General features: G+C 41.1%; 1 protein-coding gene across 3 annotated transcripts; it reads left to right on the top strand.

Moving 5' to 3' along the window:
• The first annotated feature begins 106 nt into the window (after nucleotides 1-106).
• On the top strand, nucleotides 107-17,233 carry klhl24a (kelch-like family member 24a). 3 transcript variants are annotated; one of them, XM_078263666.1, is made up of 8 exons: nucleotides 107-930; nucleotides 2,329-2,447; nucleotides 2,541-3,385; nucleotides 5,623-5,807; nucleotides 10,086-10,204; nucleotides 15,090-15,326; nucleotides 16,707-16,895; nucleotides 17,006-17,233. In XM_078263666.1, the coding sequence occupies exons 2-8, from the start codon at nucleotides 2,373-2,375 to the stop codon at nucleotides 17,204-17,206; spliced, it is 1,851 nt and encodes a 616-aa protein (XP_078119792.1). In that variant the 5' UTR covers nucleotides 107-930; nucleotides 2,329-2,372; the 3' UTR covers nucleotides 17,207-17,233. The 3 variants fall into 3 exon arrangements, with proteins under 3 accessions (XP_078119792.1, XP_078119791.1, XP_078119793.1); XM_078263665.1 differs by having other exon boundaries at nucleotides 107-935; XM_078263667.1 differs by having other exon boundaries at nucleotides 115-935; nucleotides 15,090-15,278.
• The last annotated feature ends 501 nt before the right edge of the window (nucleotides 17,234-17,734 follow it).

Here is a 17,734-nt window from a genome sequence, read left to right as displayed (position 1 = left end):
CTCACCTGCTCTGAGCTGTGCCCATTTCATGAAGAGTGTGTGTGTGTGTGTGTGTGTGTGTGTGTGTTTACATTTTGAAGTGCCACAGGCAGCAACTTCGTGGACACTTTCAGGGAACTCAGCTGGGAGCTCTCAGAAATATTTTTGCAACAGCTAAGGCAGCTGTGACGTCCTTTGTTCCAACTGAGCTCCTTCTTCCTCTTCACCTGAAAACAAATGTAGCATGCTGCGTTTCATCCTGTTCACGTGGCAATAGGATCATATTACAGAGCGTTTTTTGTTAGGCACATATACATATTCTTGTTTGCCATTCTATGTCGATGTAACTACGTAAATATAGACGTCTATGGTAAAACGTAAGGCTGGCATTTTATTTTATAACGTTTGCCTAAACAATTTACGGTTAATATTTTGGTAGTAACTGTTCTCTACACGTTCATACAAGTAATGCCATAAAACTGTTTGGCGTGTATTGCTCAACCGCTGTCATTTGTTGTTGTGAACTTTTTTTTTCTCCACGAAAAGTTGCGTTTGTTTGCAAACAAAGAAAAGCCACGTGTAGAACGAAAGACTCTTGGGAAATGTTGTTTCTCTTAGGGCAAAAAGTAAGCGACAACAATCAATTTAACTCAAATGCCCATAATGCACCACCAGCACCAACCTAGTGGGCTGGATATTTTTTTGCCTGACAAGTATGTATATATGGGTTCTGTTTTTACTGTTAGCCAGTTTGAGCCCTTTTGTTTTTGTCATCCCCTGAAAGTCAAAATGTCCCGGCTATATAACAGCCTACCTTGTTTGCCATAACTATTCGAGGGCAGACATCGTTAAAGATATTGTTAAACTATATTTCAGGATATAGCTAGATTTATTTTTGTTTTGTTTTGTTCACTTGTAACCGAAGAGGAGGTTTCATCTGGAAACATCTCTGTAAGGTAACACCTTGTATCTATAACAAAATATATCGTTAATGAGTTTGGGAGTTCTGAATTTAGAATTATTTCTTACTTTCCGGATGAATTTGTATTGAGTAAAGCAACCGCTAGTGTTTTTTTCTAGTATGTTTGTTTACAAGGGCTAACGGTCGGCGCGAGGCAAAGTCTCCTTTGTCTAAATACAGAAACACAACTGTTTTCTGTGTTCACTGTTCAGTGTTACCTAGCATTATATATACATGAAAACATTGTACTTGATTGTTTTTAATTAATACTTAAATAGTGGGATATAATGTCATATTTAGCAAAAAATAAATAGCAAAATAATATGTATATGATTGTTTTCTCATAAGCCTCTGTTAATTCTGTTTTACATCACATCAATTACAACAATTAAAGAATGTTTTATGTCATTTGTTGTTGTTTTTTTATATCATGTTATTTTAGACCTCAGTTGGTATTAGTCGCAAAGTAAATATTTCGTGCATCAGGTCCACATGACATCAAGGAGTTGCTGCTGCACGTTAATAACCCACTTGAATAGGTTGAGTCTGCCCAGGCTGAGCCACAGTTAAAAAATAACCTGAGATCAATGACCTCACAGGATTAAAGGCTATAAATAAGAGTTTTTTTTATGAAAAACTGATGATGAACACTTTTTGATGAAATATCTTCCAGAACTTGAGAATTGGCTGCCCCAAATACACACACATTCTTTGTGGATGTGAACAAAGCATAATTCATTACAGCCAACAACACATTGGTTGTTGGCTATAAGTAGACAAATGTCCAAAGACTACAGGTTGAACTAAAACAGAATATGACTCAAGGTTATCAATAGCACTGGCTTTGCACATGTTCAAACAATGATTTTCGAGGTGTCCCTCCACCCACTCTCTTTCAAAACACACCTGATGTAGGTTGGCATTCCTATCGTTGCTCAACCTCTCTCTCTCTCTCTCTGTATCTCTTTGTCATCTTCCATCTCATGCAGTTCATTGTGCTGCAGGGCACAACTGTTTTGCAGCAGTGATGAGCTAAAGCAACTGTCAGGCAGATTTGTGTGCAGCTCAGATTTCATTCCTCGAAACTTTTTTTCTTAAACTGTGATGCAAGACATTTTAGTTCTACCCCATGGGCTTGACAAATGTTTTTTTTTTCTCTACTTTTGTACCCATGCTTTGTGGCTTTGCTCTGTGAGTGCTTTGTTTGCCCATAGTGAATGTTCTCAATTTGTACTACATTGATCCAATTCAGTTGCTTTTTATGAATTCATGAACTGGCTATCCCCTCCTTCCACACCTGATAAGATGCCATGATAATAGTATATAGTGATATAATGGAAACATGTTTCTTTTGTAATAACACTGCACTGATTGGTCTCCATCCTCAGGTCATCTTAAAGCTTAGAGAAGGTCTACGTTTAAGGTAGCAGCCATGGTGTTGATTCTGGGCAGGAGGATGAACAGGGAGGACTCTGGGATCAGAGACTCACCAGCTGTCAAACGCAAGGTGCTGTCAAATGCTTTTTTATCTTGCACCTTTTGTCCCAAGTGATTAAAGGCAGAAATTGTAAAAACTTTCTACGTGTTGTTGTCTCCTAAGGTGTTTGAGGTTGACTCCAAAACCTTTGCCAGCCAGGATGTCTTGGACTTCTGTTCTGGCTCATCCCACTCAGAGGGCATTCTGCAGGTATTCAATGAGTTTCGCGACTGCCGCCTGTTCACTGATGTTGTCATCAGTGTGCAGGGCCGTGAGTTCCCCTGCCATCGCGCTGTGCTCTCTGCCTGCTCCTCGTACTTCAGAGCCATGTTCTGCAACGATCACCGCGAGAGCCGCGAGATGCTGGTCGAGATCAACGGCATCCTGGCTGAGGCGATGGACTCCTTCCTCACCTATGTTTACACCGGCCGTGCCAAAATCACCACAGAGAATGTCCAGTTCCTCTTTGAGACCTCCAGCCTCTTCCAGATCTACACACTGCGTGATGCCTGTGCCAAGTTCTTGGAAGACCAGCTGGACCCTTGCAACTGCCTGGGCATCCAGCGCTTCGCAGATGCCCATGCCCTGAAGCAGCTAGCCAGCCGATGCCGCAGTTACGCCATTGCCAACTTCTCAGATGTGGCTCAGCACGAGGAGTTCCTCGACCTACGCAAAGAAGAGCTGGAAGAGTACACTGGCAGTGATGAGCTGGCCATCGGTAAGGAGGAGGAGGTGTTTGAGGCAGTGATGAGATGGGTGTACCACGATGTGGAGCACAGGAAGCCCATGCTTAAGGACCTGCTGCACCATGTGCGACTGCCCCTTCTGCACCCCAACTATTTTGTCCAGACAGTGGAGGGAGACCAGATTATCCAGAATGCTCCGGAGTGCTACCAACTTCTCCACGAGGCCAGACGCTACCACGTGCTCGGAAATGAAATGATGTCACCCAGAACTCGTCCACGCAGGTAACTAAAATGTTGACTGACTAGTTAAGAGAAAGGCGACAGATGATCTAGCCTACATTTTATGTACAAGATAGGAAAAAAAACAGTGATCCATCAATCCGTTTGTCCTGTCACAACATCTTTGGCTTGTGGAAGTAAAGTATGACTTGTTAGTGCTGTGTTGCAGTCACATGAGTGATGAATGTTACCTCTGCTTTGTTGTGCACCAGTTCTTTTCTATAAAAAAAAAAAAAAAAAGACTGGGGCGGCCTCTAGCTCACCCAGTAAGAGTGTTTGCCCCATGTTGGCGGAGTCCTGCAGCTGCGCAATTTCGAATCCGACCTGCTGCCCTTTGCTGCGTGTCATCCCCCATCGCTCTCCCCCTTTCATGTCTATCCACTGTCACTACATAATAAAGGGAAAAGCCCCAAAAAATAATCTTGAGAAAAAGATTTAGTTTGATCTTTTCTGATTGCTGTTTTGTCTTGTTGGGTTCAAACAGCTCTTACACTGGGATGCCAGAGATCAGAATGAGATAAGAAAACGTGTCTTTAAAAGCAGTTAGTCAACCTTTTGTCCTACATTCATTGTATAGCTAGAGGCTACAATGATGAATGATGAACTTGGTGCTTCCGCTTACAGCAGTGTTGTTGCGTCTGTTATTGGTGTACATCTTCTTCTTTTTTTTCTGTGTTAGAGAGACAAACAGTGAGACAGAGAATGCTATTGTACTGAACAGACAAGTGTGCCTTTGACTGAGCAGTGTTTTGTGGCCCTATTTTGAAATGATAATGAGGGAGGCAGGGCATGTTCCTATACAGACAATTATGTGATGCAAGAAACGGCAAATGTTCAGTCTTGTTATCATACCAGCAAAGTAACTCACCTTGTCGATGTATTTGGCTTTGGTGTTCTCACCTGTTCACTTTTTACAGTTTATTTGTTGCTTTTATTTTGGTACTTCTTTTATTTGAAGAGTGTGCAGTTGGATGTTACGATGTCGTGTTTGATGAAGGAAAAACGTTGGCGCTGACTGAAACCTTATGAATGAGATACAAAATGGACCATATGGCAGCCTGCTGTACAACAAACAACAGTACAGCTGCCTTTGTGCGTTAAACAACTGACAACAGTGCCAGTTGTCAGTTATTAATGCTGTATGAGGTGTATTGTGTCCGTATCCAGGCAGATCTGTTCAGATTAGCAAGCCAATCAGTTAGCTTCGTCTGCCCCTGAGGGCCAAATCTGCTCCTGCTAAAAACAGATGCCTGGTTCTTCCCTTTCCGTGTCTACATTGACACCTTTTTTTCTTTCTTTTGGGAAGCCTCTAGAATATAATTACTCACATGCACACACACTTTGCGTGCACACACATGAAGCTAAATGCTCCTGGGCTGTCTTATACTGTAGACGTATACAAGCATGTGAAACTGCACGGATCTCCAACTTGTATCTAAGTAAACTGATAGAGAAATGTGGGGGAAAGTGCAAAGAAACATACTTTTGTGCCACATGTGTTCTTACAGTGGTATTCAAAATGTACTGGATTTTCTTTATACAGTCTAGTCTTTATCCGGCATCAGTATTTTAGGATGATACAATAATAAAAGAAGCTGTAGTTAATTTGCTTGCTTCCCCTAGGAAATGCGGTCATATCCACGGCATGTGTTGAACAGCCAAATAGAAAAGCTTTGTGATAATGGAATTTCAGCTCAAGTCTAGCCCCAAGTGTGTTTTTGTTGTATTGATTACCACTCTGTTCCTGCCCTGGCACAAATTTCTGACATCTGTAATTAGAAATGTTTATATGTCTTTATAACCTTTTATATAGGCCAACTGATATACAGCGTTTTAATTAGATACCATGTCTGTAATCTGTACATTCTTGTAACGAGCCTTCAAATTCAAATATGCTCGTATATTTATAGTTTTATAATAGCTTCAGCTGTGTTGTTATTTCCCTCCATCTCTGAATGTTTCAATGCTTTCCCTTTGCCTTGTCTGCTCGTGGGGGCATTGCACTTGACACCCCATCCATGCCGCTGTGGTTTTACTGGGTTATTGTTGAGGCTTTTCCCTCCCAATAACTTTATTTGAAGTTTTTTTTTTTATCTGCACAAGCCCTTTTGACTAAAATCACTGAGGCTAACATAACCAAACAATACATACACGTATGCCCCAAACTGTTACTAGCGAACCGAACAGTTTCAGATATTTTACTTGTTTCATCCCTAGTCTGCTCCCTTTTCTTTTTACAGGTCGACTGGATATTCTGAGGTGATTGTAGTGGTGGGGGGTTGTGAGAGAGTGGGGGGCTTCAACCTGCCCTACACTGAATGCTATGATCCAGTCACAGGAGAGTGGAAATCCCTGGCCAAACTACCTGAGTTCACCAAGTCAGAGTATGCTGTCTGCGCCCTCCGGAATGACATTCTGGTGTCAGGTAAGACCCCACTACATCTGTTACATGGTCCTGTCAACATTAACACCAGCCAAACTGCAATGTACAGGTATCTATTAACTGTGGCAGATAATGTTTTTAAGTTACGGATGCTAAATTAAATTCTAAATATTAATACATCTTTCCAGAGTGTGTGACAATTTTCCTAGCATGTTGTCTTTCATTTTTTACTATTTAAAATGAATCAATGACTCATAGTATTTTCTATCTCACGAAAACCATTTTGGCTATTAGAAAATTTAGAAAGGCTATTAACTTTGAATCTCAAGTCAATGTTAAGCGTTGGTACCAATACTATTACACCGCTTTCTATATGGTTAGACTCCATATGGTCTTGTTTGTTACAAAGTCTAGTTTCTCTTAATAATAGTAAGATTGTGCCATACCCAATAATAAACAAATCACTAGTACTCTTCTTCAGGGACATGGTCAGTGTGTTTCCTGGCTTGGCTTGCAATCTATCCCCAAGTGGAGTGGCAGGAAAGGCCATGGTGGCTGTTTGCCCTGTGTTAGTTTGAGGCAAGGGAAAATATGAAAGCAACATCTGGATGCACACTCCAGGCTCAGTGCTGAGGGAGGACTTCATTGGCCAGCTCATTTCCTCTCTCTTCCTATTGGTCAATCATCAGGGTCACCACTTGTTACATTGGTTCAGCAGCTTTCTAGGATCTTCTGTATGTAACAATCTAACATCTCTTTTTGATTTTAGACTACACTAATAGGTTGTGATGTGATTATCTTCAAATAAATCTAAATCTGAGATATTATAACTTACTGACTTCTGGCAAGGCTGCTGCATTTTTGGAACTGAGCATGGGCCAAGTGTGGCGTAAGGCTTCTTTTGGTGAAATGCAGATCTAGATTAAACAAAACTATCTTTCATCTTAACCGATGAGGTCAGTGGAAGGTAGTTTCTAAAGCCAAACATTGATATAAACATGTGTTGTGTACAAGATGCAGTTCTGTATGGTTGTTGGTTATAGGGTATGGAGGTTTGAAGTGTTTTCCTTTTTTTTGGATATGTTTCCAAGAATAAACATTGACAGAAGTTCAAATGTGCCTGCTGGGACTGCTCATGCTCAAACATTCTTTACATGAGTTGCAAAACATTACTGTACAAAAACAGCAGTTAAAAGATACAGAGAAGGGGGGGAAAAAAGGAGATTTAGAGAAAAAAAGGTATCCCCTTCAGCAGTGTGTGCAGTGTTTTGCTTTTTTATGCTCTCACTGTGCCAAGTCCTCACGTGTTTGCTATCAATCTACCTTCACGTGCTGCCTGGATAAGTCAACATACACGTGCTACATGCCATGATCAACCCAGTTTAATGAAAAAACCCTCTTTCCAGCGTTAAAACACTTATTTAAATAGGATGTGGCTCAATTGAGTGTACAAAACCTCTTAAGGCCCTGACACACCAACCCGGGAATCGGCCGTCGGACATTCTGGCAAGGTCGGTGACTCGAGTCTGTTTGGTGTGTTCCGTGCCGTCATCCGTCGGAGGGGCCTTTGGCCTTCATTTTGGCCGACCTGACTTGCTGGGTCGGAGGGCGGGCAGTCAGACTCAGTGACCAATCTGATTGGTGGAGTGCTAACCCGGAAATGGCGAGCGGGATGAGTGACGAACGCCTCTCAGAATCTGACGAAAATCTTTTAAACTGACCTTTGTCGATCTGAAATGAAGACAGATTCAGCAACTGTATGGCCTATTTCTCACTTAAAATGTTTTCAGAAACATGTTTCAGTGAACTATTTTCGTGAAATACGAGATCGTATTTCGAACAAGCTGTCATTATCGGTCAGCTGGAGCTAGACCCACGTGACGCGTTCGTCATTTCCGGTTTTCATTTTTTGTATAACGTCTCGCACACGCGCAGAACGTACGCTCAAGTCGACGGCGCTTCGGTGTGTTCCAAGGCACTTTTTGGACCTCGGGGAGCCGACTGATCAGTCCGACTGCCTTTTCTGCTGACGGTCAGCCGCCGGGTTGGTGTGTCAGGGCCCTTAGGACAGGGACTGAGTTTCTTACATCCATAGCATTGAAATCAGCCTCTTTGTCAGACCCAGATTGAGGATGCTGAATTAACTATCAAATGCTTTAAATATTGGAGTACAGATTACAGTCTGCATGATCTCAGTTATGTTCTGATCTCACAAGATAAATCAAGCTTGGTTTATTGTGGCAACATAAAATAAAGATTTGGATAATGTCTTATCAGCTAATGAGCAGAAAAACACATGCGCTTGCCTCATACATTACAGAGGGGTAGACATCATAGTCATTAGCAGCCCGGTTTTTCCAGTTTTCTTTCTCAAACAACAGACATGTTATAACATACTGAAATAGAACATTTGCGTTAGCATTTCAAATTCAAGCAATGCATAACTCTCAGAAAGCTGTCACACAACTCATATTGGGACCTCCCAAAGACGCCTCTTGTTCCTTAAGAACAGCGATTAGCAGCAGTGGTCCTCCACATCTGAGCCAGTAGGACGGAAGTTTTTGGTGGGAAAAAAGCCAGCCTTCTAAAGGTTCTTCTGCAGGTTCTGTTAAATAGCTTTTCTCGGTTTGCAGGGCTATCTTTGAAGTGGTGTGTCCTCTGTCAGTGTTTCTCATGCAAATCTTTAAAAAGCCTCGGACTGTCTGGCTCTTTTACTATTCAGAAGATCAACAAGCAGACACATGTTAGCTTCCTTCCCTTGTCTCCTTTCGTCTGTGTGCTACAGTATAATTTTAATTAACGATTGAACATTAATAACCCATATTACATGTATGTATATGTATAGCCACTGGTTTATTTGAATAGATGACCTTTCATGGAGGTGATTATTTATTGTTGGGATGAAACACATGCCTAGTAACCATACCCACTGGTCTAGTCTGTCCGCCAGTTATCCTACAATACAGTAAAAAACTGCTTAGTTTGCATGCGAAGAGGCCTAGAGACACCTTTGTTTACGCTGGCAGGTTTTCTTTATGCTTTTATTATTGCTCCATATAACAAACCACGTGTGTCCTGTCCTGTACAAGGAAAACACCCAATGGCAAATTGCTGACACCATCACAACAACTTGAGAAATGGTTTTATTTCAGTTTCAAGAGACCATCATGAATTAATCCCAATTGTTAAGTAGGAAACTGCTCTCCTCTGAAGGGCACCAAGTTTGGAGGGTTCTTATTCATTTCCATAATCTGTATTTTATTAACTGATATCACCGCCATGTGATCAATTTAAATCCCAGTGTGAAATAACACAGATTATCACTGACTGTTTATGTGCTTGATTCTAGTAGCCATGCTCCACCGATGCTCCAAGATATACTTTTTCTGAACTTATTGTTGGATAAATGCCAGCAGATAAGGGTTATTGGAATTAATATGCAGTAGCCACACAATTCACCTAGTTCTTCAAATGTCTCTAGATAATGTTGTATCTTTTCCTTTTTAACCTAAATTGGACACTGTTTTCTTAGGTTTTTATTGGTTAACCTACATTTTATCACGTCTTTGTCTGTCCTTCATGCTAAAACTTTAGCTTGTGCCACCCATTGCATTTTTAAAAGATCAGTTTTGATTTTGCCTCAGTCTGTGGAGGATTAATAGACAGGTGTGTGTGTGTGTGTGTGTGTGTGTGTGTGTGTGTGTGGTTGTGTGTGTGTGTGTGTGTGTGTGGTTGTGTGTGTTTGGTGGTGGAGTGGTTAGAGAGAGAGAGAGAGAGAGAGAGAGGGCACATGTCAGGGCTTGTTAAAAATGTGTCTGGGTCACACTGTAACTTGGTCAGGTGCCTGTTATTATTCTCTAACTTCCTACAGAGCATGTTTGCCCAGAGACAACAGATGTTGACTGCAGTAGTAGTCATGCTGTAACTCTATTAGCTGCAAAACAGCCTGAGTATGGCCTGTTTGCTTTAGAAATGATTTAAAACCGCTGGGAAATAATGAAGTGTGTGTGTGTGTGTGTGTGTGTGTGTGTGTGTGTGTGTGTGTGTGTGTGTGTGTGTCTTTAAATATGGAACTTGTTGTATATTTGACTGTGTGTGAGGAAACCCTTTATTTGCCAGGGGAACTCTTGAGACCAAGCTCAGGTTAAAGTCAGATAAGACAATTACAACTCTCATTTATATCAGATCAACTGGATTACAAATGATAGCACTAACAATCTGATTTTTCTAGTGGTAAATTTACTGAACCCAAAATTGTCTTAACTATTGTCTTGAATGTATTAACCATTGACCGGCATCTTTGTCCCTTGTTGCTTTTAGGTGGTCGTATCAACAGCAGGGACGTGTGGATGTATAACTCCCAGCTCAACCTGTGGATCAGAGTGGCTTCTCTTAACAAAGGCCGCTGGAGACACAAGATGGCCGTCCTACTGGGCAAGGTAAGGAGGGAGCCTCAAGTTGGATTTATGCATCTGCATCAGGGTGCATGGTTAGACCCACCGTGGATGCCTCTGATGTAGAGGTTGACATATAGATGTATCAGATTTCACTCGTTGATAGCACCCTTACAACTCTAGATAGCTATGTCGTACATTATCGGGCCCTCTCGTATACCCCGAAGTAATCGTGCTAACGTTTTTCATTTACTATATGATACAGAGCGACTATGGAGCCAAGCAAAATCGCTGCAAGCTAAATGATTGCAGTAAAATTGGTTTTGCTATATCACAAAATATGAGAATGAGTAGTCAAAATCACAATCCTGTGAGGAGCTACCGGCAGTTACAGGTGTATTTTAGGTGTGTGTGCTGGGCAACTGTTTGGCCAACGACAATTGCGGCTCCTAAAGAGGTTAACATAGATGCTGCAGTATCAGTTATATCAGAACTGGAGGGTATTTCTTTATTTAAAGATAAGCAAAGAATGGCACTGAAGGCTTTTCTCGATGGGAAAAGATCTTTTCGCTCTTCACCCGATGGGCTTCGACAGGACTTTGATAGACAGATGGTTCATCCAATAGTCTGCCAAGTATTTTTTTGAAAGTGCCTGCCCTTTTGCAAACTGTCACCAATGACGGCTTCTCGGATGGTTCTGTGTAACAAACCATCTAATCTGGCACAACAGGTTACTTTTTGACTCCTTTCAAAATCATATGTCTCATCCACATACTCTACACATACTCTCTAACCTGCAGGCTTGAAGACATTTGTAAACACACTGAGGGCTTTGCAGACTTAGTGATGATTGACATTAAGTAGCTAGTCTTAACTTAGACCTAAGTGACTCATCAGTGGCAGAAACACTGAGGATTATCAGTCACATCACTTGACAATTGCCTGCTTTCTGCTTATCAGTGATCCTCCATGTTGGTATATGAGGGCACCTTGTGACACGTAGCAATATTATATTACTTGTGTGTGTGTGTGTGTGTGACACATCTGTTTGTTGCCCCAGGGTTTGTAAATGGCTGGTGCCAGCCCGTCTCACAAATCCCGGATACATACAAGCTGATTCAACATAGAGAAGGAAGTTTGCCTTTACTGTATGTTAAACTGGCATATAAAGAAATGATGTTAGCTACTGGAACACATGGAAAATACTTCAACTGTCACTTGTAATTATTCCTACAAATTTCCTTCTGTCTCCAGTACAGGGCTAGGTGGACATTCTTGTTTGAAGGCAGTGGGAGTTAAATGGACGTGTGCCAGTACCTCACACTTTCAAGTTAAGGACTAGCTTAGTCCACTTGCCCATAACATGTGTCTCTACTGCACAATCACATCCACCTGGGAGAACCCCTGATAAGCTTGTAAACCCACACTGGGTTTGCATACACAGGCATAATTAAGCACAATTACTCTACTATAAATATATACATTACAAGGCTGTTGATTTTCTTACAGCATGCTGCATTCCATTTACAAGAAAAGAAGATAATATTATATTAAGTTGTGTGGCCGGGTGGGTTCAGTAGATAGAGCAGGAGCACATAGACCTGGAAGTTTATGCCTCGACGCAAAGGTCCAGGGTTTGAATCCGACCTGTGATGATTTCCTGCATGTCTTCTCTCTTTCTCACCTAGCTGTCCTATCAAATAAAGGCGGAAAAGCCCCAAAATAATCTTTAATATTATACTAAATTACTGTATTCCTAATCTGTGAAATGTTCATAACCACATGTTGTGTTTGGAAATGTTCTTAAACTAGAAAGTCAAGTCTGTCTTCATTGCATAGCATGTACTTTTGTAGCATTTGTGGTTGTAAAGACCATCTTTATGCAAGTAAAATGTTAATCACTTGTACGACTATAGCATGTGTACCTCACGAGAGGGTTCTGAACTGTGAGTTGAACAGAGCATAAACAGAGATACCTCAGGCCAATACACCACTCACATGTGTGTGTTTTAGTCATGTGTACAAGTACACACGCACATAAACACATAAAGGACACACATGGACACAAGTACAAGTCTTTTTGGAAAGCTTTGGGCTAAAACAGCCCTTTATTTCCTTTGTCAGAAAGGGCCTGACTCAGGATGGGTTCTTGTCAAATGCAGCAATTCTGGCCAATCTGTATTGAATTTTGTATTGCTGCCAAACAACACTCAAATGCTTAGTTGCCTTGCCACAGAAACCACAAACACATGTTGTGCGTGCAGTCAAAGTAACTGCACACAGGTCCTCCACAACAGTGAGGTAATCCACTGGAGGGTCACTCTCTGGCAATAAAAGTCAGCAATTAACTCTGAGTCATGTATCAAGTTACGGTGAAAACAAGATGGATCCAAATGGCTGTCATTTAACCTTACTCTAAAAGTTATAGAACATTAAAGGAAACCAAGCTCAAAATTACTGATCTGCAGCTGACTTAACACTCTCAAGATTATTTGATGCTAAAATAAGACGGCATAGTAGACGTTTGTGTGCAGCACCATTTATTATGTACTGTATTTGTATACTTGCATAGAAGGCCTGCAACTTAGAAGTTAAACTGGCCCGGCATCACACACAACATATAAGAGGCAGTTGTACATATATATTGCTGCACATTATATAAGCATAAATAAAAACATACATTCCTCTGAGATGTTAAATCCCAGGAGAGGCTCTTGTCTGCAACCACTTCCTGTATATGTCACACACGTGGGTGTTTTGTCTTCTCCTTTGTCCTCCCCTTCTCATTTCTTCTTTGTCTCTTTCTGTTTGATTGACAGAGATTTTTTTGGAAATTACCTTGTGCTTCTCATCTCTGGTGCTTCTTGGTTTTATCATTTTTCCTCCGAACTCTGTCTTTTGGTATTTATGTAATTTCCTTATAGCTTTTCTTCCTCAGAATTCAGTTCCGCCTCCTCATTTCCTCATTCTGTCTGCAATTTCCCCCTTTGATGTGCAGTTTATGCTCCAGTTGCAAGAATGGAGAAACAAGGCTGGGTGTTGTAAACAAGCCTGTACGCATGTTCACGCTTTCGTGCCAAGACCTCAACGCTGACTTCCACAACTCAAACAATTTACAGTTCAAATTCAAATTTATTTTTACTTGCACACATAAGCACGCCCACATTTGTCTTATTATACTTGTTCAGACCTTCCATTTACTACATACTGTATATTCACTTTGTCCTTGCTTAAGTCTAAACTTCTAAAACTGGTTCTTACAGGGATATTAAATATAGGAACACACACACACACACACTTCTCAGTGTCTTGTGTTCTGTGATGTCCTGTTGGACTGGTCTTGTTTCCATAGTAGAAGCAAAAATAGGTCACCACTTGTTTACCTCTCCCTGTTATGGCTGCACTTGGTGACGGCTGTTCTCATCTATCATAATATCTTTGTACCTCTTTTTTTCTCTATGTCAGTCAGTTGTTTTCACCCTGGATACCTCAGTGTTTCTCTCGTTGTCACTACTTCTTACCTCTCTGCATCATTCAGCCCTGTGTGTTTGAACATGGTCATAAAAAAAGTGACTGTGCTTGCTTGGTGGTTAGCAAGTGTTTCCTCAGAGAGTCATGAATCAAGTTTGGCTTAGTGTTTATGTGATAACCGCATATCTGAAGTCGGTATAGAGTATGTGCTACCATCATTGAGCTAATGTAGAATGTGCCTATATATTGATACACTTACACTTTGTGTATGGAAACCATGTGGGGTGTTTTATCGAGTGACTGAGGGCGAAAAGAAAAGAGTGATCCAGTGCCCCCAAACACCCTCTCTCACTCTTCAAACAACCTAGTGTCTGGATAGCCTTAGTGGCTAGTTAAAGGGTCAGTTCATCCAAATTATGAAAAAAAAACCCATCTTCTCTCATTTAACTTTAGGGTCAACAGATTCCATAGGGGCTTGCAAACAAACAGTTCCACTTTACAGCAAGTTCTGGAGATTTTCCAAAATAACCAGACATTGTTTCTGACAGGACACTTTGCTATTCAAATTCTTAATTTTCCAATGCTTTTAGCACCACAAACAAAACTCGGCGCAAGAAACCTCTATATATAATACAACCTGTGTGGCTTAAAATTACATGAAAGTGAAAATAATGGGTGAACTGACCTAACCCCTCAACATGTGGCATTTGGTTAACTTCTTAACTTCAGTGCTATACATACTTCCTTGTATCTCTCTTTTGTTTATCTTGCACAACCTGCATTTAACATTTGTTATCAGCTGTGGTTATCACATTTGGTATCAGCTATGGTCGACGTGCCCATAGTCTTAGTCTGTGAATTACAGTGTCAGTGTGTGTCTGTTGTTGCCATTGAAAACACATGAATGTACAGTAGAAACACAGAGACAACGGTACCTGAGGTGTTTGTGAAAGAGTGAACAAGTTCATAAGGGTGTTTTTTTCTCTGTATCAACTGTCGGTTAAAAAAGTGGCAGTTCTATCAATTAGCCCAGGTGTTGAATGCAAATATCCAGGTGCCCCATCTACTTCCGTCTTTTTGTTCCACATTTTTACCTCCATCTTTCTTTGTGTCTTTGTTTCTCTCTCTTCTCTCCACCTCTCTCTCCCTCTCCTCTGTACTTGTTTATGCTTCAGATTTTGTGAAGAGACAGGAACAGCCCGAAGGTTTTCTGCAAGCATAACCAGTTATTCTTGACACGTGATCTCCTTCCCATTATTAATGAAATAGAAGTCTACCATACATTTCTACCTTCCACCAGTATTCATCATCACACCTAAACACAATAATAATTCCTTAACTTAACTCTCAATTTCATAATTCTGCTCTCTGTAAAGAGCTTGTGGCGCACATCAGTTGTTCCAAGGTGGTGATCTCAACTCTTCCATTAATCCGAATATGCTTGTGTGTTTGCCCTCAGGTCTATGCTGTAGGGGGCTATGATGGGCAGAGCCGCCTGAGCAGTGTGGAGTGTTATGACTCCTTCTCTAACCGCTGGACGGAGGTGGCTCCCATGAAAGAGGCGGTCAGCTCTCCGGCCGTGGCCAGCTGTGCCGGCAAGCTCTTTGTCATAGGAGGAGGGCCTGACGATGACACTTGTTCAGACAAGGTGGGAAACGGATGTGTGTTCCCCCCAACCACACACCTAACAGCTGAGGTGCTTTTTGTCTCAGATAATGATCTTTCAGTAACCTTAGAGAGAGGTATATATTTAAAATAGTCTGCGCTATAGATAGGCTTAAAAATTAAAAACTAAAGTTTTGCGTTTGTGTTAAAAAATAAAAAAGCCCAATGTAAACTGTAAAATATGTTTCTGGTCTTTCCTTCTTAGGAACGAAAAATAGGAAAGAAATATTGAATGCGTAAAGTATGTGCTAGTTCACAGACTAGTCAACAGTTTTGGCCTATCACTGAAAGATCAACTTTTCCTTAATAAAATACAGCTTCGTGAGTCTTCAAGAATTGCTTACTTAACATTTTTAGCCTGTGGGAGTTGATCTGGTATGATGAAAGCCATATCCTTGTCAGTCTGGTTGATCCTGATATAGCTAGTTTGACTGCAATAATTGTATGCTGATCATTTCGTTAGGCCCTTTGTTAATTGTGCAGTATTTCAGGTTTAATTTCACATCATGAGTCATTGATATAAACGTATTTACTTAATGACTTGACAGTGACGTGTATGTTGACACAATGCTGATGGAAATAAGGGAATGGCTCAGAAAGAATATAAATGAAGCAGGTTACGGCAAACCAAACATTTAGACAGAAATAGACTGTTAAATGTGACGGTAAGGTACCAAGATAAAGATCTTGGCGGGAATGTGAGGTAACGATGTAAAGGAATTCAAGGATTAGATAATTTGTGTCATCTGTCAGTATGAGTATAATACTGTGCTTCAGATAACAGATCAGGACTTGACAGCCTACGCAGAAATAGTTCCATTGTGTTTTGACCCACAGGTAGTAGACATTCGCAGGAACTCAAATCTCCATGGAATAGCTGGTATGTGTGTGTGTGTGTGTGTGTGTGTGTCTCAAACTTCCATTGAATAGCTGGTATGTATGTGTGTGTGTGTGTGTGTGTGTGTGTGTGTGTGTGTGTGTGTGTGTGTGTGTGTGTATGTGTGCGTGCAGGCTAGAAAACAAGAAGAGAGGCAGTCTGATTGAGAATTAACATTACATGGCTGACTTTTAGTACCTTGCTTCAATTCCTTCAAGCTACTTTTCTCTGGAGCCTCCTAACGGAGTCATTCACGTTGATCCTTAAAGGTCCTTGTCTGTTGAAATGTGTTGTTCACGTTAGCTACAGTCAGACACAACACTGTTTGGAAGGTTTGGCTATTTTAAAGAAATGTGGGTGAGAGAATGCTTGGATTGTATGCAAAGCCACATAGATTCAACCTCAGAATGAGCTCCATATATTTATCCATATATATATATATATATATATATATTTTCCCACTACATGGAGTATTTTTTCTTCTTTCTTTCACCACAATAAAAAAAACTAACTACATGTAACTGTATGTCACAGGTTCAGTGCTATGATCCAGAGACGGACTCTTGGTTACTGCGGGCCAACATCCCCATCGCCAAGCGCTGTATCACAGCAGTGTCCCTCAATAACCTGATCTATGTGTGTGGGGGTCTCACCAAGTCCATATTCTGCTACGACCCCGCAGAGGACTACTGGATACATGTGGTTCACACCTTCAACAAACAGGTAATAGATTTAATGCAGATACTGAGCATTTGAGGAACACACTGTTTGAATTCAATTGCAAGAATCCTCTGAAGCTGCGACTTCTAATGGCTGTCTCCCTCTCCCTGCAGGAGAGCTGCGGCATGTCAGTTTGCAACGGCAAGATCTTCATCCTTGGTGGCAGAGGGGAAACTGGCGAAGCATCAGACACCATCCTGTGTTACGACCCGGCAACAGGGATCATCACAGGAGTGGCAGCCATGCCGAGGCCAATCTCCTACCATGGCTGTGTAACCATCCACCGCTACAATGACAAGTACCACAGGACCTGACCATAAACAAGCACACACACTAAATAACTTAAACTCTTTAAAAACTTAAGCTCTTCAGGTTCACCCCCTGCACAACACAAACACACACTTCTTTATAACATACACAATTAAGGAGCTCAGTCCACAGTACCGCTAATTTATGTTCTCACCGCATCATGTAGCAATACTCATTGTGATGCTGTAAATCTTTTGCTGTTGTGTACCATAGTTATAGCCCTTCTGTGGAAATGCTAAGTGGTTGATGATGCTAATGACATGTCTGTAAATGGAGTCAGATCAACATGGCAGATCTGCCTTGCATTAGCAGTAACTGCACAAGGCTGGGAAGTAATGGATCATATCTCACAGAAGTAAAGGAAACAGAGTATGATAAGGGTAAAATAAATCAAAACTAGCAATATAATAAATATTTGATTGAAAATGTTATGAGACTAAAAAATTTTAATTGCGAGATTAATTCTTAACCTTAGGATCAGATATCTGTGGTAACAATATTTTAAACTTAAGGTTCACTTACTTAAGTTTACT

Source organism: Sander vitreus, chromosome 12 (genome assembly GCF_031162955.1).
Source record: "Sander vitreus isolate 19-12246 chromosome 12, sanVit1, whole genome shotgun sequence".
Classification (NCBI taxonomy): domain Eukaryota; kingdom Metazoa; phylum Chordata; class Actinopteri; order Perciformes; family Percidae; genus Sander; species Sander vitreus.
Note: the sequence above shows the minus strand (reverse complement) of the source record. Positions and strands in the feature narration are given on the sequence as shown.

Bases quoted from the DNA above. Each gene is read 5' to 3' on its own strand.
- klhl24a (XM_078263666.1), top strand. From the start codon at position 2,373: ATGGTGTTGATTCTGGGCAGGAGGATGAACAGGGAGGACTCTGGGATC. The intron at 3,386-5,622 runs GTAACTAAAATG...TTCTTTTTACAG, and splicing joins CCCAGAACTCGTCCACGCAG to GTCGACTGGATATTCTGAGG. The intron at 5,808-10,085 runs GTAAGACCCCAC...TGTTGCTTTTAG, and splicing joins GAATGACATTCTGGTGTCAG to GTGGTCGTATCAACAGCAGG.